The sequence below is a fragment of the Sapajus apella genome, unplaced genomic scaffold, assembly GCF_009761245.1.
Source record: "Sapajus apella isolate SASKATOON/1434 unplaced genomic scaffold, GSC_monkey_1.0 scaffold1, whole genome shotgun sequence".
Lineage (NCBI taxonomy): Eukaryota > Metazoa > Chordata > Mammalia > Primates > Cebidae > Sapajus > Sapajus apella.
In genome coordinates this window covers 58,753,147-58,776,579 of record NW_022436941.1, presented here as the reverse complement: position 1 = coordinate 58,776,579, position 23,433 = coordinate 58,753,147, and the positions used below count along the sequence as shown (strand labels likewise).

The window sequence follows — 23,433 nt, the reverse complement described above, 5'->3', positions numbered from 1 at the left end:
CTTTTAGAGATTGTATTCTAGCCTATCGGAATTTTGATTAAAAGAATGGTTACATTGAAACTTGAGTTGTTTGTGATAGGGTAGGGACAGATCAGGACAGAGAGGGGCAGAAATGTTGGGGGTGACGAATATGTCATTATCTTGATTGTGGTGATGTTCTCACAAGTGGATACTTACGTCAAAACTTATCAAATTGTATGCTTTACATATGGGCCATTCATTGTTTGTCAATTATACTACAATAAAGTTGTTAAAAATAAAGGAATCTGAGCTACTCACAAGCAGGAAAGACACAATCTGTTACACTTCTCCATGTCCTTCTACTATTTTTTTTTTTTTAAAGACAGAGTCTCGCTTTGTCGTCCATGCTGGAGCACATTGGGGAGATCTTGGCTCACTGCAACCTCAGGCTCCCAGGTTCAAGCGATTCTCCTGCCTCAGCCTCCCGAGTAACTGGGATTTCAGGCGTGGGCCACCAAACATGACTAATTTTTGTGTTTTTAGTAGAGACGGAATTTTGCCATGTTGACCAGGCTCGTCCTGAACTCCTGACCTCAGGTGATATCCCCACCTCGGCCTCCCAAAGTGCTGAGAGTACAGGCATGAGTCACCACACCTGGCCTTTCTGCTTCTTTTGAATCATATCTGCTTCATTTACTGACAAATTGGTTTTTACTCTCAACAATGGAGAAATCATTTACTCTGGCTGCAAAACAGTAAAATGTTATGCTTCTTGCATCACAAAGTGAACCACCAGCTAGGTTTCCGTCTCACATGCTATTGTTGGGGAGGAGGGGGAAAGGATTTACAAACTGGGGCACCATCCTGGTTGTACTGTCAGAGGCAGAGCTGAGCTTACAGTGTGAGAGGGAAGATGCACTCAGCAGCTGTTGGTGTTCAGGGCACAGTCACAGCTGGTGATCAAGAAGTGTAGTCACAGAAACCCTGAACTCCACTTCCCAATGCAATTTTAGATTTATAATTAATTGATGGTCTTCCTCTTTTATTTTTTTCTGATTTCCATTCATATTTCAGTCCCCAGCTTAAAACAAGTCAGTAGCTTCCCACTGATACCGTATAAAACCCCAAATCCTTCCCAGGCCTGCAAGCCCTACCTTCCTGGTCTGGCCTCACTTTCCCTCTCCCTTTGGTCCAGTCACACTGGTCTTTTTTCATTTCCTCTGAGGACGTGTTACTTTCAACAACAGAGCATTTATCACACCCCAGCTGTCTACAGCAAATCCCCTGGCCACCACCACCTGTGTCTTCCATTTCACTCATATTCTGTGGCCCAGCTTGGTCATCATTCCTCAGAGGAGCCTTCTCTGACCTCCACAGCTCAGTCCCATCTTCGGGGGTCTCTCGAAGGACTTTTCTTTCATGGCTGTAGTTTTATTTTATTTGTGTGACCTTTTATTATGTGACCCACGTGATCCTAAGCTTTTTGGTGCAGGGACTATGAATTTTTAAAATTCTAATATAATTCCTGAACATAGGTGCTCAATAAATATTTGTTAAATGAAATGAATGAATGAACTTAACTTGGCTGATTTCCTTCGCGTTCATAGGCCTTACTCGCAATAGAATATTTTTAGGTAATAGAATAGTTGTACTAACACTTCTGTCTTCTATTTATGAGAGTCCCCACTGGTCCCCATTTTTGCTTAGTATCAGACACTCAACTATTTCCAGTTTGGTGGGTGTGCAAGAGTATCTCATGTTGGTTATAATTTGCATTTCCTTGATTACTAATGAGGTCCAACATCTTTTTTACCTGTACATTAAACATTCTTGTTACCTCTTAATGAAATGTCTATTTATATCATTTGCATGAAATCTTGCTCATCCCATTTCTGAAGGTTTTTTTGAATGTTAGATATTTCACTCCATTCTCCACGTCTCCTAACCTACCTTGCATATTTCCCATTTCTTTGTCTGGCTGTGTTCTAAGTAACTCTTTCAAATCTATCTTCTAGTTCCCTGTCTTATCTGCTATTTCATTCATTCACTGAGTTTTACATTTTAATTATTATGTATTCTTTTTATAGAAATTGCCTTTGTTTCTTTATTAAACCTTCTAGGTCATCCCTTTTTTTTTGTTCTTGCATCATACTCTTGATACTCTTTTATTTCTTAAAATATATTAAGCTTCTTACTTCATCTTACTTGATAAATTCATTATCTGCTGTCTTTGCGGGCCTTTCAGACTTTGTGGGACCTGGTGTCACTGCTAGATCTTGGTGCCTTGTTTATTTCTATCTTTTATGATTTTTGGCTAGGATCTCATACTGCTTGAATCTTTTTCTATGGAAATTCTTGACAGCTGGCTTTAAAGTCATTTTTTTCACAGAGAATCTGCATTTACAGTGGCAGATCACCTGGGGTCCTACAACACAGCGCTGCTTTACGGTAAAGTTTACGTGTTCTGTTTTAGCCCAGACAGGTCATGTAACTTCTGAGGATCCAAATCTGCATGAGGATGCACTTGTGATTGAATTCTCAAAGGGGAAGAACTTTTTTCCCATTCCACTTAGGGCTAAGGCTCTCTGGAGGGTGGGATTTTTCTAGTTGACTCACTGGGGGAATCACCTTTTGGAGGGTGAAGCACCATGGAAGGGTCCCTGATCCAAACTTCTCCCTCACATGGGCCCCTGACTTTGTCTCCTGAGCCCAGGAAGCTCATTACATACAAGCTCTATGTCTTCAGGCACTTGCTGTGTCCTCCAGAACAAATGCCAGCCCCAATGCTTCCTTGCACTGCTGCATTTGTGTTTTCTCACCATTTCGGGACTTCAGGGTTTCCTCTTATTTTTCTGTCTGCTGAGATGTGTTTGCAAAGATGTTTGTAAATATTTTTCCAGAAATTTTTGTTTTTTCCCAACAATGAATTCACTATATTGCTGAAATCAAAATTGAATTCTTTCTAAAGTGATTTTTAAAAGAAATATAAAATCTTAATCCCTTTCAACTTCTCTCTCTAAAACTGATTTTATTAGAAGATGTTTTATACATATCACAAACTAGTATTGATTGAGGTTGTTTTCAGGCTAACGTTGCTTACTAAAATGGTACATTTTTTGTTTAAAATAAATTAACACAAGTACCTGACTTCAAATTATGCTACAGAGCTTTAGTAACCAAAACGGCATGGCACTGGCATAAAAACAGACACATAGTCCAATGGAACAGAATTGAGAACCCAGAGACAAATTCACACAACCACAATGAATTCACATTCAACAAAAGTGCCAAGAACATACATTGGGGAAAAAACAATCTCTTCAACAAATGGTGCTGGGAAAATTGGATACTCATATGCAGAAGAATGAAACTAAACCACTATGTCTCACCATACACAAAAATAAAATCAAAATGGATTCAAGGCTTAAATCTAAAACCTCAAACTACGAAACTGCTACAGGAGAACATTGGGGAAACTCTCCGAGACATTGGTCTGGGAAAAAATTTCTTTAGCAATACCCCACAAGCACAGGCAAGCAAAGCAAAAATCAACAAACAGAATCACATCAAGTTTAAAAGCTCCTGCACAACAAAGAAAACAATCAACAAAGTGAAGAGACAACCCACACAATGGGAGAAAATATTTGAAAGCAATACATCTGATAAGCAATTAATAACCAGAATATATAATAAGGAGCTTAAACAGCTCTTTAAGGCTCACGCCTGTAATCCCAGCACTTTGGGAGGCCAAGGCGGGTGGATCACAAGGTCAAGAGATCGAGACCATCCTGGTCAACACGGTGAAACCCCGCCTCTACTAAAGCTACAAAAAATTAGCTGGGCATGGTGGTGCGTGCCTGTAATCCCAGCTACTCAGAAGGCTGAGGCAGGAGAATTGCCTGAACCCAGGAGGCGAAGGTTGCGGTGAGCCGAGATTGCGCCATTGCACTCCAGCCTGGGTAACAAGAGCGAAACTCTGTCTCAAAAAAAAAAAAAAAAAAAAATCTAATAATCTGACTAAAAAATGGGCCAGAGATTTGAATTGTCATTTCTCAAAAGAAGACATGCAAATGGCAAACAGGCATATGGAAAGGTGTTCAACATCACCGATCATCAGAGAAATGCAAATCAAAACTACAATGAGATATCTTCTTACACCAGTTAAAATGCCTTTCATCCAAAAGACCGGCAATAACCAGTGCTGGTAAGAATGTGGAGAAAAGGGAACCCTCATACACTGTTGGTGGGAATGTAGATTCATACAACCCCTATGAAGAACAGTTTGGAGGTTTCTAAAAAAAAGTAAAAACAGAACTACCACTGGATCCAGCAATCCCATTGCTGAGTATATACCCAAAAGAAAGGAAATCAGGATAATAAAGAGGTATCCGCACTCCTATGTTTGTTGCAGCACTATTCACAATAGCAAAAATTTGGAAGCAACCTAAGTGTCTATCAACAGATGAATGAATAAAGAAAATGTGATACATATATACAGTGGAATACTATGCAGCCATAAAAAAGAATGAGATCCTGTCATTTGCAACAACATGGATGGAATTGGAGATAATTATGATCAGTGAAATAAGGCATAGAAAGACAAACATCACCTGTTCTCACTTATTTGTGGGAGCCAAAAATGAAAACAATTGAACTCATGGAGACAGAGAGCAGAAGTATGCTTACCAGAGGCTGAGAAGGGCAGTGGGAAGGTGGGCATGGTTAACGGGTACAAAAAATATAGTTAGAAAGAATGGATGAGACCCAGTATTTGACAGCACAACAGGGTGACTGTAGTCAGCGATAATTATATATTTAAAAATAACAAGTAGCATTGGATTCTTTGTCACACTTGAAGGAATGGATACCCCATTTTACATGATGTGATCATTACACATTTGCATGCTTGTATAACAATATTTCATATAGCCCATAAATATATGTACCTACTATGTAACCGCAAAAATTAAAGTGTGTGTGATAGTGATTGTCTCTGAAGGTGGCAAGGGAAATGGTGGGCAGACTCACTGTTTATATGCTCTTTTATGCATTTTGCATTTTTTATCTTGTGCATGTACTACCTCTTTAAAAATAGTTTTTATAAAATAAAAAAAAATTAAGAGAAGGCCTCATGATATAAGAGACATCGTAAAGACTCAAATATAAAGCAGCTCCTTCTTTTCTGAGGGATAACTTTAAAGAGAAACCACATGCTTCCTATGAAGACACATACAGTATACATTGGGACCTGTAGAGGGATGTGCTAGATAAGGTTTTACGTGCACCAGCATGAGCTATGGTACGTATGCAGAAATATATTGGGTTAAATGACTTTGGTGCAGGAGTTTGCTTATTTGCAGCTAATTTACAACCAATGAAAAAACAGAGTTTTCTCAGGTTCAGAGAGCAATTCAGGCCCACAGTTCTGGTTTGGGTTAAGTAAACAGACCTGATCCTTTCTGCTGGCTTTCAGTGATCAGGTTCAATTCTTGTACTTTGGATGTTCTTACCGTGTCATCGTCCTGCTTAGACAACTTTACATTCACTCTATATTTGTAGATCAGGAAATCTGACCTGAATTGAGGTCATGCTAGACCTAGTGTTCTTTCTGCATATCCAGAAACTTAACCAAGATAATGCTCTTAAGATCTAATTTTCTTACTGAAAAATGAGAATGAAAATGCTTCAAATCATAAGTTTCTCCCCTATATGTCAAACTTGCAAATAATGACCCAGTAGTATTTATGGGATGTGTGTGCTTATATACACATCCCAGAAATATCCTGCTTTTACAAAACTAATCTCATCTCTTTTTTCTTTCCTTCTGAAAGGATATGATCTCGATTCAACGTTCTCACTGTTACAATAATACGCATTTCTATCATACAACATGTCAAAAAATATTCCGATCTTTTATGTTTGATATTTATAACCAATGCAAACCCCTGGTTTTCTAAAAACATGGTTCAAGAACAGAGATGATGATCTGGTTCTCTTCTTTTAGATCACACACTGTCCTGTCAAAAACCAACTCCGTCAGATCTAAGGGTGGAGAAATTGCACACTACACAGCAACTTTAAATGTCAGAGTCTGACTCTTATGTTCTTTAAGAGAAATTGCTTTTAAGTTCTCTGGCACCTTTGCTGGCATGGAAGTTAGTAAAATTTCCAAAAATAAAATCAGATCAATGGAATTAGGTTAAAAGTTGTTTTGTGTGAAAGAATGTAGAATAATCTATGTTAGGGCAGATTAAACAAAGCAGATGATAAAAGCAGTCTTTTTAAAAAATCTGTAATTCTAAATTGAACCAGACATGTAGATCTAATCTGGATAACTTTCTAAAAAACTGAAACTCAAGTCAATTGTAATCGTTTCATCTCTGTAATTGAGTGACTGTCGTGTGTGTCTGTTACTAATTAATTTAGACTGTCTCCAGTACTCAAAGTGCTGTTAGTGTTGTGCAGGCAAATTGTCTCCTGCTGATTTCATTTATTAGCGCAACTTGTACAACACCAGAAGAAGCCAGTGCAGCCACCCACGTTTACCTGGCTCATGTGACCTTGAGTGGGTGTGAAGACAGCTTGAGTCACCGTCCTAGCAACCCTTCCCAATAGACAAACCCTCGCAAAGGAGCTCAGGGTAGCAGAGATCCTCATTCCTCCCAGACAAATACTTAACAACAATTTCCCAGGGTCTGAAGTACAGATTTGACATGAATTATATCTTTCTTTTATAATCAACTTCTTCCTCAATACTTTTATCAATTATCTTTTTATTATTTATTATTTTTTTTGAGACTGAATCTGGCTCTGTGGCCCAGTCTGGACCTCAGTGGTGCAATCTTGGCTTCCCTCTTGGGTTCAAGCAATTCTCTTGCCTCAGCCTCCCAAGTAGCTGGAATTACAGGAGTGTACCACTACACCCAGCTAATTTTTTGTATTTTTAGTAGAGTCAGGGTTTCACCATGGTCTCGAACTGCTAATCTCAAATGATCCACCTGCCTCAGTCTCCCAAAGTGCTGGGATTATAGGTGTGAGCCATTGCCGGGCCTCATCAATTATCTTGATCAACCTGGAACCATGATCATATTTCTCCTACCCCGAAAAACAATGTCCCTTGATTTTGAGGGTCTCCTCTAGCTCCAGGCTATTTCTTTCACCCTTCACAGCAAAGTTCCTTTGAAGTATCTGTCTTTAACTGCTGGCTCTAATTCCTCCTGTGGTGGGGACCTGTCAAACTATAATAGAAATGACAGCACTTTCTGTATGCCTGACACTTTCTATATTAACTCATTTAATGATCCCATAAAGCCATGATGTAAGTACCTTTATTATTCTCATTTTACAGTTCTTGTTGTGTTTTTTTAAAAATTTTATTACTATTTTTTGAGACGGAGTCTTGCTCTGTCACCCAGGCTGGAGTGCAGTGGTGCAATCTTGGCTCACTGCAACCTCCACCTCCCTGGTTCAAGCCATTCTCCTGCCTCAGCCTCCCGAGTAGCTGGGACTACAGGAGCACGCCACCAAGCCTGGCTAATTTTTTGTATTTTCAGTAGAGACAGCGTTTCACCGTGCTAGCCAGGATGGTCTCGATCTCCTGACCTTGTGATCCACATGCCTCGGCCTCACAAAGTTCTGGGTTATTTTACAGGTGTGAGCCACCAGGCCCGGCTCTTGTTTTGTTTGTTTTTTACCTTGCCTCAGCAAGCTGAGAAAAGCAAAGTCAGAGGTTTTGGTGATAGACCTATTACAGTACTATTCAGCATAATACAGAAGGAGATCCTGTCATTTGCAACAACATGGATGGAACTGAGGTCATTATGTCAAGCAAAATAAGTGAGGCACAGAAAGACAAACATCGCGTGTTCTCACCTATTTGTGGAATCTAAAAATCAAAACAATTGAACTCACAGAGATAGAAGGATGGTTTTGCAAAATCAGAGGACTTAGTTACAGACCTGGGTAAGAAAGTATTGGGTGAGAAAATACAAAGAGCAGCTTAATGCTGGGGCAACCAGTGATTATGAGAGAAAGATGAGCCAATGCATAGGCCTGGCTCCTAGCAATTGGCCTTTAGGAGTAAGTCCAGTGGGAGGAGGTGGCTCTCCCCAGGGATGGTTTAGGGGTGAGTGGGCTGATGGAAGCCTCCTGCTTCCTGTGGGGCTGCCTCCAGAGACCAGAAAGGAGCAAGCTCCACCTCCGATGGCTGGAGTGAAGGAAAACACCTTGAGAGAAGTGAGTTCCTGCCAAATGCTAGCATTGCTGTGGGACACAATACACTTGTTTTCCACAAAAGCAAAGGCTCTGAACTAGCCAAGCTGCTCCAAGAGCTGCGATGGCCACTGTGGCCCTCACTGTCCACATGTCCCACAACGGATGACAGTCGGGCTGTCAGGGCGAGGAGGCTGCAGCTCCGCCTCCCTCCCCACCCCCCGCATCCTTGTACACGTGCGTCAAGCCAGCCTGGTGACAAGAGTGTTTAATTTGGCCTGTGCATATGGCATAAAGGTTATGGTAAACTGTCCCCTATCCCATTATTCCTCTAAGTAACTGAGGTCATCCAAATGCCACCCAAACTTCTAACCCCACACTTGCCGACGTCACCAGTGCCTTCCTGATTCCCAGTCCAGTAGACAGGTTTTATTACTGACTTCCTGGAATGCAGTTGACCAATTATTGTTTCTTCTTGTAAGTCTACTCCCTTGGCGTGTGACACTGCTCTCTCCAGCTCTCCCTGCGCCCCTCTGATGAGTCCCTCCATGTGTCCTTCATAGGTTCGTCTTCCTGGTTCCTCTCTTAGATGCCTGTGCTCTGCAGGTTCTGTTCTTGGCCCAGCACCCTGTGCGGTGCAGGTACTGTCTTCATTTGAGCTTCATAACCGCATCTCTAAGCGGTTGTCTCTCCGGTGGTATCTCCCCAGCCGTGGTCTCTTCCTTTTGGATGTCCACAGGCAAGTCAGATTCCATATGCTTAAAACTGAACTCATCATCCACCTCCTGAAAATTGCCCTTCCCTGCCCCTCAGATCCATGGTCTCAGTTCATAGCACAACTGCTAACCGGCTGCTCTAGGCAGACACCCTGGAGTCAGCCTATGTTCCTTTGTCCTTGCCCTTCTCCCCACAGCCAATCAGTGACCCTATTCTGTTGGTGTAACCTCATATATACATATATATATGTATGTGTATATATATATATATATTTTGAGACAGAGTCTCCCACTGTTGCATGGGCTGGAGTGCAGTGATATGATCTCAACTCACTACAACCGCCACCATCTGGGTTCAAGCAATTCTGCCTCAGCCTCCCAAGTAGCTGGGATTACAGGTGCCCACCACCACACCCAGCTAAAAATTTTTTTTTGTATTTGTATTTAGTTGAGATGGGGTTTCACTATGTTGGCCAGGCTGGTCTCAAACTCCTGACCTTATGATCCACCCGTCTTGGCCTCTTAAAGTGCTGGGATTATAGGCGTGAGCCACTGTGCGTGGCCTCGTGTATATTTTTAAACTCTCTCCCTCCTGTCTCTCCTCACTATCACTTCCTGGTTTAGGAGCTCCTCACCTCTCCCCTGGTCTCTCTCCCTCTACCCAGAGTGACCATATTAAGTGCAAACCCAGTCGTGCCCCAACCCTGCTCCAAATCCTTCAATGGCTCCCATCAAGAATAGATGAAAGGCCAAGCTTCTCAGCATGCCCCGGGGAGCCTCCATGACATAGTCCTACCTTGTTCCTCTCCCGCCTCCCTCTCCCTTGCATTTTCTCTCCAGCAATACTCTGGTGTTGGTGGCTTCCCAGCGCACAGGTTCATGCCTCTGTGCCTTCGCTCTCGCTGCTACGTGCTTCCTCGCCTTCCCAACTTTCTTCTCGTAGCCCCTCGTCCAGCGAGTCTCTTGTGAACCCCCTAAGGGCCCTTCCTCTGGGCTCCCACATTACGTAGCATCTACACCTCTCTGTTCACTCTCTATATTATTTAGAAACTATTAATGTGTCTGTCTCCAGCACTAAACCACAAGTTTCTCAAGAGCAAAGACCCTGCATTTTTCATCTTTATACCTCTAGTGGCAAACAGGCTCCTGGCACACGACAGGCATTTCATACATAATTGTTGGATGGCACTGCCAGCCAGTGTGGTGGTCTGTCCTTTCTCTCTGCTGAGAGGGAAGAAGTCCTTCCACCTGGCCAGCACCTCACACATCACAGGGTCCCCCTCTTTCTCATGGGCAGAGGCTTGCTCTAGAGAGTTCCAGGTAAAAGGGTGGAGGATGACCTTCAGACAGGTGATTCACATGACAGATGACCTGGAGAGGATGGAAGCAGTTCTTGCAAGACTCTCTGAATGAATATCCACAGATTTCAAAAGAACTGTTTTTTGCCATGCGTGGTGACATACACCTGTTATCCCAACACTTTGGGAGGCCACAGCAGGAGGATCACCTGAGGTCAAGAGTTCAAGGCCAGCCTGGCCAACATGGTGAAACCCTGTTTCTACTAAAAATACAAAAATTAGCTGGGCATAGTGGTATGTGCCTGTATTCCCAGCTACTCCAGAGACTGAGGCAGGAGAATCACCTGAACCTGGGAGGCAGAGATTGCAGTGAGCAGAGATCGAGCCACTGCACTCCAGCCTGGGTAACAGAGTGAGATCCTGTCTCAGAAAAAAAAAAAAAAAAAAAAAAAGAACTGTTTTTTGACATTGTCAATCAGATTTCTGGTTGTTTAGTGGCTTATTTCTACTTTCTCCTTACAAATTCAGGTGGTGTAATTTCAATGAGAACAAAAGCTTTTTTAAAGACATAACTGCAGAAAGGAAGACAGTGAAACCAGGGGAACTGCATATACTTACTAAAAAGTGTGTTAAGTGCTTGAGTTTTCCTAAGACGTCCTAAGAGATTTACTTGTCATACATAGTAAGGGTTTGCGTATTAGCAAGTGTTTTATCTGCCCTTTCATTTCTTTTTCGGGATTTTAGGGATGAGGAGACAGCAGGGTTTGTTTTTTATTAACGGTTGTCTCATCTGCCTCAGGGCTGTTCTCTTGGTTCAGCTATTTCATTACTTGAGCAAAATGCATTTGAAATGTATTTTGGTGCTGTGACCAGCTTTACAAAAGGAGCCTGGCGGCTCTTCTTAACACCGCCATTTAATAACGAAGTCTTTATTTCCTTAAAAATAACTTGGTCTGGGCCAGGCACGGTGGCTCACACCTGTAACTCAGCACATTTGGAGGCTAAGGTGGGCAGATCACTTGAGGTCAGGAGTTTGAGGCCAGCCTGACCAACATGGTGAAACGCCATCTCCACTAAAAGTACAAAGTTAGCTGCGCGTGGTGGCGTGCACCTGTAATCCCAGCTACTTGGAAGGCTGAGGCAGGAGAATTGCTTAAACCTGGGAGGCAGAGGTTGCAGTGAGCTGAGATCACGCTATTGCACTCCAGCCTGGGCAACAAGAATGAAACTCTATTTCAAAAAAAAAAAATCTCTTGGTAATAGGTATTGCCCTTCAAAAGGTCAGCAATGAGTGGAAACCTTTGAAAAATCTCTTTTTCACCCCAAAACTCTTCTGTGGGGTGGTCCCAGAATATCACCTGGGGCAGAATAAAGGCTCTGCACTTCCGCCACCCTGGCTGCTACCTCTCTCTTTCCTCTGGCCTTTCCATGCACTCTTTCTCTTCTCTTTTGGCATCCTTATCCTGATATGTGCTTGTCCTCTCCTTTCCTGCCTCTTCTTCCTGTGCCTTCCTTTGGAGCCAAGGGGTGTTGAACCTTCTGCCCTCCTGGCAGTGGTGAGCTTGTGGGGCCTGGGCAGGCTCACTCCACTTCCTCCCCTCCCTCACTGTGGTCTCCACTGTCATCCCCTGGGGCTTCAGAAGATGGGGTCAGACATAAAGAAAGGGCAGAGGAGGGGCAAGGGAGGGGCTCTGCCTTCCCCCACCATTCTGGCTCCAGGAGGCGTCAAAGAGCCCAGGAAATCACTGCCAGAGAACTAAGGAAGTGTGGCTCATAAAACACAGCGTGACTGTGGAAGCACCAGGCAACAGGAGCAGGATCTTACAGCCTCCGCTCACATCCCATATGTTCTTCAGCAAGTTTCTTTCCTGCTCAGAGTTGCAGCTTCCTGCTCTTTTGAGATTACATGCTGCTCCTATGAAACTGTGGATAAGAAACTGCTTGGTAAGCCATGAGCACCGTGTCAATGTATGGCATTGTCGTCGACCCTTCATTCAGCCATCATTAGTGAACACATGCTTACTAATAACTGCCTGGTCCCTGTCACTCTTTTTCCCCATCTCCTCTCCTGGAGATCTTCCAATTTAAAGAGGCCTTAGGTACCAGCAGTTACATTCTCAATGGCCAGTCCCTTTCTCCTCCAGCCACCGGGTTTGTTGGAAAAGATACCTAGTGTCGGCCAGGCGCGGTGGTTCATGCCTGTGGTCCCAGAACTTTAGGAGGCTGAGGTGGGTGGATCACTAGAGATCAGGATTTTGAGACCAGCCTGACCAAGATGGTCAAATCCCATCTCTACCAAAAATACAGAAATTGGCTGGGCATGGTAGTACACGCCTGTGATCCTAGCTACTTGAGAGGCTGAGGCAGGAGAATCGCTTGATCTTGGGAGGTGGAGGTTGCAGTGAGTCGAGATCGGGCCACTGCACTCCAGCCTAGTTGACAGAGTGAGACTTCGTCTCAAAAAAAAAAAAAAAAAAAAAATTAAAAGATACCTAGCATCACCAGGACTGAATGGTAATAATGTGAAAATAAATGTGCTCTAAGAAAAGATTCCTTTGCCTGTCACAGTCATAGAATTAAAGATCTTAGAAGTGGATTTACTGACCGTCAAGCTTGCTACTTTCCTTCATTAAATTGTTAAAGGTTTCTTCATGTTGTAGTCGAACTCTCCTTCTCTCGGCAGCCAGGCTGTGTTCCACATGATCTTGTTCAGTCAGAAGCGTGACTGGCTTTAAATGAATCTAGAAAAGAAAAGCATTCATCTTTTATTGCCTTGTTAAATTATAAAAGCACGGCATGGATTTTGCAAAAACAAATGATATGCTGCATGGTTTTCTAACTCAAGTAAATAGAGCTTTTATGAGTGTTTTCACTAAACGTGTTATGACTAAATTTTTTTCTTATTTTTAAACTAAAAAAATTAATATAGGCTTATTTCTTCATGCAATAAGGTTTGTGCTTTAAAAAGTTCTCTCTATTAATTTCCCCTGACTTTGAAATTTTTCAGCAGAACTACAAAATAAGAAATTATTCAAATCGATGAATGAGGAAAGGGACTTTGACTCCACTGAATTCTTATCAAGAAACATTTTCTATCTTTTGCAAAATTAAAATAGCAAGCAGAGGGAATAAAGATGTTCTAGAGAAAGCTATCTTTTACCATGAGGCATTCCCAATTTGGAAATTTCATTACGTGGTGAAAACATTATCTAATAAGCAAACTAAAAGAATCAATATGTGGGAATAAAGCTTTCACTAACCTCCAGAAACCTGGAAATATGAGGCAACAGAACCAAGAGCTCAAATTCTTACATAAATGCCCTCTGCTGACCCTGTGTGTAAAAGGAGGGATCACCTTGAAGCTGGACTAATGTAGCCCCATGCTTATGTCCAAGATACTCAAAGTCTGATACTGATCCTTGACCAAGATAAGGATGACATAAGTGATCACTGGGTGTGGTGGCTCATACCTGTAATCCCAGCACTCAGGGAGGCTGAGGTGGGTGAATCACTTGAGGTCAACAGTTCAAGACCAGCCTGGCCAATATGGTGAAACCCCATCTCTACTAAATATACAAAAAATAACCAGGTATGGTGGAGCACACCTGTGATCCCAGCTACTTAGGAGGCTGAGGCACAATAATCACCTGAACCCAGGAGGAGGTGTTTGCAGTGAGCTGAGATCATGCCACTGCACTCCAGCCTCGGTTACAGAGTGAGACTGCATCTCAAAAAAAGAAAAAAAGAAAGAAAGAAAAAAGAAATAAGCTGGTGATAGTCCAAAACTCCCCTGGACTACCTTGTGTAATTTGGTTAGGAATGAGTAGATCAATGGCATGCACTGGTTTAACTTTTTTTTTTTTCCTTTGAAACGGGGTCTCACTCTGTTGCCCAGGCTGGAGCACAGTGGTGCAATCATAGCTTCCTATGACCTCAAATTCCTGGACTCAAGGGATCCTCCCACTGGGACTGCAGGCAAGCATCACCATGCCTAGCTATTTTATTTTTTATTTTTTTTTAATTTTTTTGTAGAGATAAGGGCTCACCATGTTGCCCAGGCTGGTCTCAAACTCCTGGCCTCAAGCAATCCTTCCTTCTCAGTCTCCCAAAGCACTGGGATAGGTGTTAGCCACGGCACCCAGCCCAATTTAACAATTTTTGTAGCATTGTTTTAGTCGTGTGACTAGCAGGGTATATAATACTGCTTGGTAAACTTGTGCACTGGTTCTCCTGAAACCAATATACCTCACATGTGTTTTGCTGATTCCTGTTCTGCAGAAGTACACTTTGTGTGACTAAGGCCCCTGAAGCAGGCTGTGCCTGGAGGCCTCGACCCTCTCTGAGGCAGGCCTGTGCCTGCTTTCTCCCGCTGCACCATCCACTTTAGCTTAGTAAGGCCTTGCATGACTGTACCCTGTGGAGTCTTGCAAGTCCTTTCAACAATCTGGCCTGTGCAGTTGTTGAACTAAGTCTGGTTAATCATTGCCAATTTCTTTTTGGTTTTTAATCAGCCTACATTATGCTGTGAACCAATTTCATCCTGGAATAAACTCACTTTGAACAGAGATTCAAGTAGTACTATGGGTTCAAACCAAACCACTAATTTTTCAATGGGTCTCTTTGTGATGAGCTACTAAACCAGCATACTAACAACTGGGAAATAAGTTAGTCTGTAAAGGTGCTTTAATTAAGGTTATGTGGACCAACCAATTATGCTAGCACCATAACAGATCTGACTTTCCACTTTCAGAAACCAGTTCTTCAGTCTCAAGAGAGATTGGACTGAAGTGTGACTATTATATTCTTTTATTTTTTTGAGACGGAGTTTTGTTCTTGTTGCTCAGGCTGGAGTGCAATGGCGGGATTTGGGCTCACTATAACTTCCGCCTCCTGGGTTCAAGCGATTCTCCTGCCTCAGCTTCCTAAGCAGCTGGGATTACAGGTATGCACCACCACACCTGGCTAATTCTTGTATTTTTAGTAGAGACAGGGTTTCTCAATGTTGGTCAGGCTGGTCTTGAACTCTTGACCTCAGGTGATCTGCCTCCTTCGGCCTCCCAAAGTGCTGGATTACAGGTGTGAGCCATCACGCCTGGTGGACTCTTATTCCACGTATCTGTGAAGTTAGAGTGAGAAGTCTGAGGCTAGAGGGGGAAAATGACAGCCCTCCTCTGCTGTCCCATGTGAAAGAATGGGATGGCAAGGTGCATTCCTTTGTTATTTGCTTTCAGATACGGGCACCTGCACCCATTCCATATTCTCTCATTTCCAAGAGGCTGTAGATTTGTGGGGATGCCAGGAAAAACAGAATGGTTGGGAAGACTACCTCAGTGTTTCAGATTTTAGTGGACACAGGCTTTGTGGGATGCTTGGGGAAGTATACAGATTCCAAGATTACACACTAGTGATTATAATTTAGTAGGTCCAAGACATGACCCAGAAAACTGCATTTTTAATAACAGAATTAGCTGATATGAACTTCCATTTGAAAAACAACACCCTTGGGCAATATGAATTTGCCTTGCAGCATGTTTAATGTTAGGCTGAGAGTGGAGGCCGGGTGTGGTGGCTCATGCCTGTACTTTCGACACTTTGGGAGGCCAAGGCAGGCGGGTCACTTGTGGTCAGGAGTTTGAGACCAGTCTGACCAACATGGTGAAACCCCGTCTCTACTAAAAAATACTAAAAAAAAAAAAAAAAAAAAAAAAATAGTAGCCAGGTGTGGTGGGAGCCTGTAATCCCAGCTAGCTGGGAGGCTGAGGCAGGAGACTCACTTGAACCTAGGAGGCAGAGGTTGCAGTGAGCTGAGATCATGCCACTGCACTCCGGCTTGGATGACAGAGCGAGACTCCGATTAAAAAAAAAAAAGAGAGAGAATGGGAGAAATGCCCCAGGGTACAAAGCTCTGCAGGGACACCTGCCGCTGGCATCATGATGGTCCAACTCAGCGCTAGCCCATCTCTGTGCCTCCTGGCTCAGGTGAGGAGGAGGGGTTGGTGAGTGCGGTTCTGCTGCCACCTCTCCTGGGTACAGTGGAAACATTGCTTCGCCTGGCTTTAAAGTGGGAGGCAGTGTGAAGAAGGCTTCGGACAGAGAGACAGAGAAGTACTTCTCCTTGCTGCGGAGTGGAGCTAGGAGAAAACCACCGTGTCTCTGGGATGATTGTTGGAGTGAAAGACTCAAATTCCAGATTGAATTATCACAGTGTTTAGACTACATGGGGACCCTCCTCAAGGCACCCAGACACCGAAAAAAAAATGCCAAGAAATTATAAGGAGCAAATTCCCAGCACTGGCCTGGGGCAAGGGCGGGGCGGGGAGCACAGCTGTCTAAGCACGCTCATCAGACCAAAGCATCGCTTTGGAAGGTGTTTTCACCCTAGATGCCGAAAGCTTATTTTTAAACTTCAATAACTCAGCAATGTTGACAATTTTCCTTCAGATATTAAACAATGATTAATATTAATCCATAACCCGCAACTGCTTGCTAAATTGCTCTTGCTTTTTAAAAATGATTTTAACTCAGTTTTGAGTTATATGACCACAAATGCAAAGCACTAGACCAGTAGGTAGTATTTTAAAGAAACTAGTATGACCTTCAGATCATTTAAAACAACGTGCATTTTTTTTTTCTATTTTACAAACTGTCTATATTTTCTTTCCTCTAAGGTACTTTTCTCTAAAGCCCCTATTCTTTTGATGTTACCAAAGAATGAGAACTTTTACAATAAATATTGGTGAATAACAAATCTTGGGAAAGTATATCTGATGGTCAGAAGAAATGTAATTTTTTTCTATAATAATTCAGATGCAATTGTTACTATGTCCCTGAATTACATGCCAGGTACATATTTGCCTAGAAAATTTACCTTTTCTTTTCCAACTGCTTTGGCTACAAATGTTGAGAAAGCCACACTAACAAGCTTCTCAATGCCAGTGAGCACATCCTGTACCATGACTTTGATACCGATCTAAAATGAAAAAAAGGTAAACAAATACAGTCTTGGCCATCCAGAAACAGTTCAGATTTCAGCATTCAAACTTTAATCACATGTATGCATCGTTATTTTCTTTCTTTTTAAAAATGAAACCAGAATTTTAACTTATTTCTAAGCAATAGAATTATTTTAATAATGTTATATAACATTGGACTAATAACTTTTTCTGATTATAAAAATTATTTATTTACCATGTAAAATTTATGGACTCTGACTATCCAGAGTATACATTATCAGTAATCCCATCACCTGGAGATAAAAATTCTAAATTTTAGGTAAATTTTCTTCTAGCTTTTCATTTTATATATCATATGTGATATGTATATCATATATAATATATACACATACATAATGTCATATAATATATACACATAATTATATCATATCACATAATATATATATATTTCATAACATATTCCATACATATGACATGAAATATGTGTGTATATATGCAAGTGTATATAAAATTATTATAATGTATTTACAATTTTATGTTCTCATTTTTTAAAATTTGGCATTATGTGACAAGCCTTTTTAAATTTCCTAATTAGTAAATATGCTTTTGAAAACAAGATCTTAGTGACTGCCTTATAAACCTATCAGAGAGATGTACTGTAACTTCTTTTAGGCTTTACTCTCAGAGTTTTTTGGTTTTTTTCCAATCTCTCTAGGCAGCATAGTCTCAGAGTTTCATAACCAAGATAACATGGATGGAATTGCATCATGTATTTACAGCTTTGTTTCTGTGATTAATTTTTCAGGAGTAATAAGAAGGTAGCTGAGACACTTTATGTTGTTACTAAAATGGGCTAGATTTCCCCTGTGTAAAGAGCTCTGAAGCTTGGTCCTCAAGACGGCACTTTGCAGAAGTATCGGTAAACTCAAGGACTTGTCCGTGGAGTCTGGCTAATAAACCTTTTCCCTACATATCTCAGATGAGTAATATTATCTTCTGAAACTAATGAGCAATCTCAGGCACAGCTCAGCACTGTGTTATCAACAATAAAGAATATCTCTATCTTTACCATGTACACCATGTAAAAAGAATAATCAATAATCTATGACTAATTTTAAGTCACTCAACTCATAAATGCAAATTAGTGTTTACATGGTAAATCCTAAATTAACTTGACAGTGATTAGCCAAAATTAAACTATCTATTCCCAACTTTCAACACTCAATCAGCTTTCTACTTTTAGAAAAATGGGCAAATGAAAAATAAAATATAAAAATCTAACAGTAAAAACAAAGCAACAATTCTGGAGTGTTAAAATAAGTTCTAAACACTATCTTCTACTAGAACATTTGGTTATATGTGATAACCAAATGTTTCAGAAACATATGCTAGAAAAAATTTCATTGTGTTATAAGACATTAGGTAAGATTGGAATTACATCCTGTGAAAACAACTAGAAACCTGATAGGAAGCATCTCTTGTCACACCTATAAAAACAGACAACACAGGACTGTGATCGCCAAATAGGGAAAAACAATGAGAAGAGCACTGTGTTCCCAGGTTCTCAGGCTAAAGGGAATTTACAGTTAGGGTTAGGGAAGGAAAACCTAACTCTGCTAAATTGAACAGAACGAAAATTTGTGAGGTAGAGTACCAGAGAAGGAAGCTAAAAAAACAAAGAATTCCAGAAATATGCATGTGAATCTTTGGGTTGATACTAACTGGAGCATATACAGAGTGAAACCTCACAAGGCCAGACAAGAACAGCTTCTGAGAAACACACAGTTCCTGGGAAAGTGTAACATGAACAATTCCAAGAACTCGCACACAGCTGGGAATCTTTTGAGTACTCTCCGGCCAGATTTCCAACATCTTCATATGCATGTGCAGTACATAAACATATACAATATACAACACCTTCACAGAGGTAACAGAAGATCCCAACTTCAAAGATGGGCTAAAGTAACCCTAGAGTAGAGTATTGTAGATCTTCCATAGAAGAGCTTAAAATAGATCTTTAAAGGCTCAAACCAATCTGCAAGTAACAACATCTTCCTGCCAGGAAATGTTTGACACTCTTTTTTTTTTTTTTTTTTTTTGAGAGGGGGTTTCACTCTTGTTACCCAGGCTGGAGTGCAATGGCGCGATCTCGGCTCACCGCAGCCTCCGCCTCCAGGGTTCAGGCAATTCTCCTGCCTCAGCCTCCTTAGTAGCTGGGATTACAGGCACGTGCCACCATGCCCAGCTAATTTTTTGTATTTTTTTAGTAGAGACGGGGTTTCACCATGTTGACCAGGATGGTCTCAATCTCTTAACCTCGTGATCCACCCGCCTCGGCCTCCCAAAGTGCTGGGATTACAGGCTTGAGCCACCACGCCCGGCGACACTCTTTTTAAAGAAATGTAACAAAAGCCAGCACTAAACAATGTAAAATTCACAATGTTCAGCATCCAATAGAAATTGCTAGATGCAAGAAAATTATTAGGTGAAAGGTAATACAAATAAAACAACAGATAACAGAAATAATGGAATCAACAACAAAGGATATTAAAATAGCAATTAAATAGAGGCACCATGAACTCAGAGATGTGAAACAGGAGTCAGCAACATCTTCTTAATGGATAAGGCCAGACAGTAAATATTTTAAGTATTGTAGCCACATGGACTCTATCGCAACTACTCAGCTCTGTCAATGTACTGTGATAGCAACATGGACAAAACAGAAATGAACGAATATAGCTGTGCTCCAAAAAAACTTTGTTCAGCCAGGCACAGTGGCTCACACCTGCAATCCTGCACTTTGGGAGGTCAAGGTGGGTGGATCATGAGGTGAGGAGTTTGAGACCAGCCTGATCAACATGGTGAAATCCTGTCTCTACCAAAAATACCAAAATTAGTCGGGTGTGTTGGCATGTGCCTGTAATCCTAGCTATTCAGGAAGCCAAGGCAGGAGAACTGCTTGAATCTGGGAAGCAGAGGTTTCAGTGAGCTGAGATTGTGCCATTGCACTCCAGCCTGGGCAACAAGGGTGAAACTCCATCTCAAAAAAAAAAAAAAAAAAAAAAAAAAAACTCATAAAAACAGGTCCATAGGCCATAGTTTGCTGACTCCTAATATAAAGAAAAAGATGAAAATAATGAGGAAAGAATGGAAAATATAAAAAATACTTAAATGGGACTTTCTAAGATAAAAAAATATATAACATCTGAAATAAAAGCAAACCAGGTAAGATTAATAGCAGTTTAGACAATGCAGGGGAAAAAGTCAGTGAAGCTGAAGATGACAAAAGAAGCTACACAGAATGTAGCATGGAGAGAGAGGAAGACTGAAAGAGAAAAAGAACAGTATCAGTGACCTGTGGAACACTAATGAGAAGTCTAAAATTCTAAAGTCCAAAAGGAGGGACAGTACAAAAGACAAGAAACAAAAAAAGAAGATGTAACAGCTGAAAAAAAATCCACATTTCTTAGAAATGGTAAATCCATAGATCCAGTAGCTCAAAAAAAACACAGCAGAGTAAGTGTGAAAAAAACCCCAAGGTATATAATAATTTACTTGCTGAAAACCAGTGACAAGAAAATATTTAAAAACAGTCAAAGAAAAAGAAAACACAGCATGTAAGAAGAGCAAAGATAAGGATAACAGCAGACTTCTCAGAGAAAACTATACATGCCAAAAGACAATGGAGAGACCTCAGTAGGGTACTGAGAGGTGGGAAATGCAGCCAGGCTAGAATTCTATATCTGCTGAATATGAACATCTTTTAAATACAAAGATCAAACAAAGCTGAAAAAAGAAGTGCAAAAAGAGTATCTTCAGACAGAGGAGAAATGACACTAGGGAGAAATTTGGAGTTATACAATACACAAAAGAATAAAGAACACCAGAAATGGCAACTATGTGGGTATATATATAAAATATATTCTTTTCATTTTTATTCTCTTTAAAAGATGACTGACCGTCTAAAACATAGGTAATAACTATGAAGTTTAGGGTTTACCTCCTACATATGTGCATGTAGAAGATATGAAAATAACAGCACAAAGGCTGGGACATGGGAAGGGAAGTGTGCACTGTTATAAGGTTATTACACCAGACTCAAAGGGATGTTATATTATTTGAAGGTAGCCTCAGATAAGTTAAGTAGTTGTATTGTAAATCTGAGGAAAAAAACACTAAAACTGAAACAAATATGTATGACTAAAGCATCAATAGTGGAGATAAAATGGAGTACTAAACATTACTCTAAAAAACGCAGGAAAAGATGGGGACAGGGGGAAACAAAGAACAGATGGAAGAGATAGAAGACAAACAGCCAGATGATAGATTTCAACTCTATCATATAGATAATCAAATGTAAATAGTTTAAATACTTTAGGTAGAAGGCAGAGATTGTTAGACTAAATTAAAAAATAGCATCTAAATATATTCTGTTGATAAGAGACCCACTTACATATACAAATAAAAGACAGGTTAAAAGAAAAATGATAGGAAAAAAAACCCCACTATTCCAAAGAAAGCTTGCCTGGCTAAACTAATATTGAACAAAGTAGATTTCCAAACAAAAACCAGAGATAAAAAGGTAAACTTCATAATGATAAAAGGCTCACAACATCAGGAAGAGTTAAGAATCCTGGCGGGGTGCAGTGGCTCATGCCTGTAATCTCAGCGTTTTGGGAGGCCAAGGTGGTGGATCACCTGAGGTCAGGAGCTCAAGACCAGCCTGGCCAACATGATGAAAGCCCGTCTCTATTAAAAATACAAAAATTAGCGGGTGGTGCATGCCTGTAATCCCAACTGTTCCAGGGGCTGAGGGAGGAGAATTGCTTGAACCCTGGAGGCGGAGGTTGCAGTGAGCGGAGATCACACCACTGCACTTCCGTCTGGGACTCCATCTCAAAAATAAAATAAAATAAAATAAAAGAATATAGAAGACTTGAACAATGCTATGAACCAAGTTAGGCTTATTGACATCTGCAGAACACTTCACTGACTATAAGGACTGTAAGCACCACATTGTTTTCTAGTACATATAGAACATTCACCAAAATTGTCCATATTTTGGGTCATTAAAAAAGTTTAAGTAAATTTAAAATAATTGAAATTATACAAATTATGTTCTATCTCTACAAAGGAATTAAATTAGATATAAAAACATAAAGATATGTTTGGAAATATTATCAGAGACTTGGAAATGAGACAACACACATCTAGACAGATTAGAGTTTAGGGAAGAATTTACAAGAAAAAAGATGCAAGTAAAGCAATACATTGAAGAAAATTTTATGATCTTAAATGCTTACATTTGAAAAAAAGAAAAATTGAATCAATTTCCCAAGATTCTACCTTAAGACACTAGAAAAAGAAAGGCAAATTAAACACTAAAACTAATAGAACGAGAATAATGTAATAACAAATAGTAGAAATCAAATATATCATGCTAAGTGAAATAAACTAGATACAAATGATTATATATATTATTCCATTTATACAAAATTCAATAAACGGCCAAAAAAAAAAGGGTACCGACCTAAAGTAAATGAGGGATTTCCACAAGCTGAGTCCTGAGGGAGCTGATTGCAGAGGGGAATGAGGGGGTTTTGTGTAGTGATGGGAATGTTGTGTATTACAGTGGTGGTGTTCTAACTATGTAACTTTGTCAAAGCCCAGCAAAATGTATAATTAAAATGGGAGTTTTTAATGTAAATATATCTCAGTAAAACTGATTTTTTTTTTTTTTTTTTTTTTTTTTTTTTTTTTTTTTTTTTTTTTTAGAGACAGAGTCTCACTCTGTCACCAGGCTGGAGTGCAGGGGTATAATCCCTGCTCACTGCAACCTCCACCTCCTGGGTTCAAACCATTCTCCTGCCTCAGCCTCCTAAGTAGCTGGGATTACAGGCAGCAAGCTGCCATACCCAGCTAATTTTTGTATTTTTAGTAGAGGTAGGGTTTCACCATGTTGGCCAGAATGGTCTTGATCTCTTGACCTCATGATCCACATGTCTCGGCCTCCCAAAGTGCTGGGATTACAGGTATGAGCCACCACACCCAGTCATGATTTTTTTTTTTTTTTTTTTTTTTTTGAGATGGAGTCTTGCTCTCTCTTCAGGCTGGAGTGCAATGGTGCAATTTTGGCTCACTGCAACCTCTGCCTCCTGGGTTCAAGCGGTTCTCCTACCTCAGCCTCCTGAGTAGCTAGGACGGCAGGTGTATGCCACCATGCCCAGCTAATAATGAAACTGGTTTTTAAAGACATATTCAAAGGACAAAAAAAAGTATAAATAAAAAACCCAC

At 40.8% G+C, this 23,433-nt stretch overlaps 1 protein-coding gene across 4 annotated transcripts in view; it reads right to left on the bottom strand.

Annotated features, from left to right (window-relative positions):
- The window catches only part of ACOT12 (acyl-CoA thioesterase 12), a 58,621-nt gene that overhangs the window by 19,649 nt on the left and 15,539 nt on the right, over nt 1-23,433 (bottom strand). For all 4 annotated transcript variants that reach the window (XM_032276988.1, XM_032276979.1, XM_032276996.1 and 1 more), the window contains 2 exons: nt 17,055-17,156; nt 12,792-12,927 (listed from right to left, as the gene is read on the bottom strand). In XM_032276988.1, the coding sequence (XP_032132879.1) occupies nt 12,792-12,927; nt 17,055-17,156 (238 nt within the window). The remainder of the gene's footprint in view (nt 1-12,791; nt 12,928-17,054; nt 17,157-23,433) is intronic.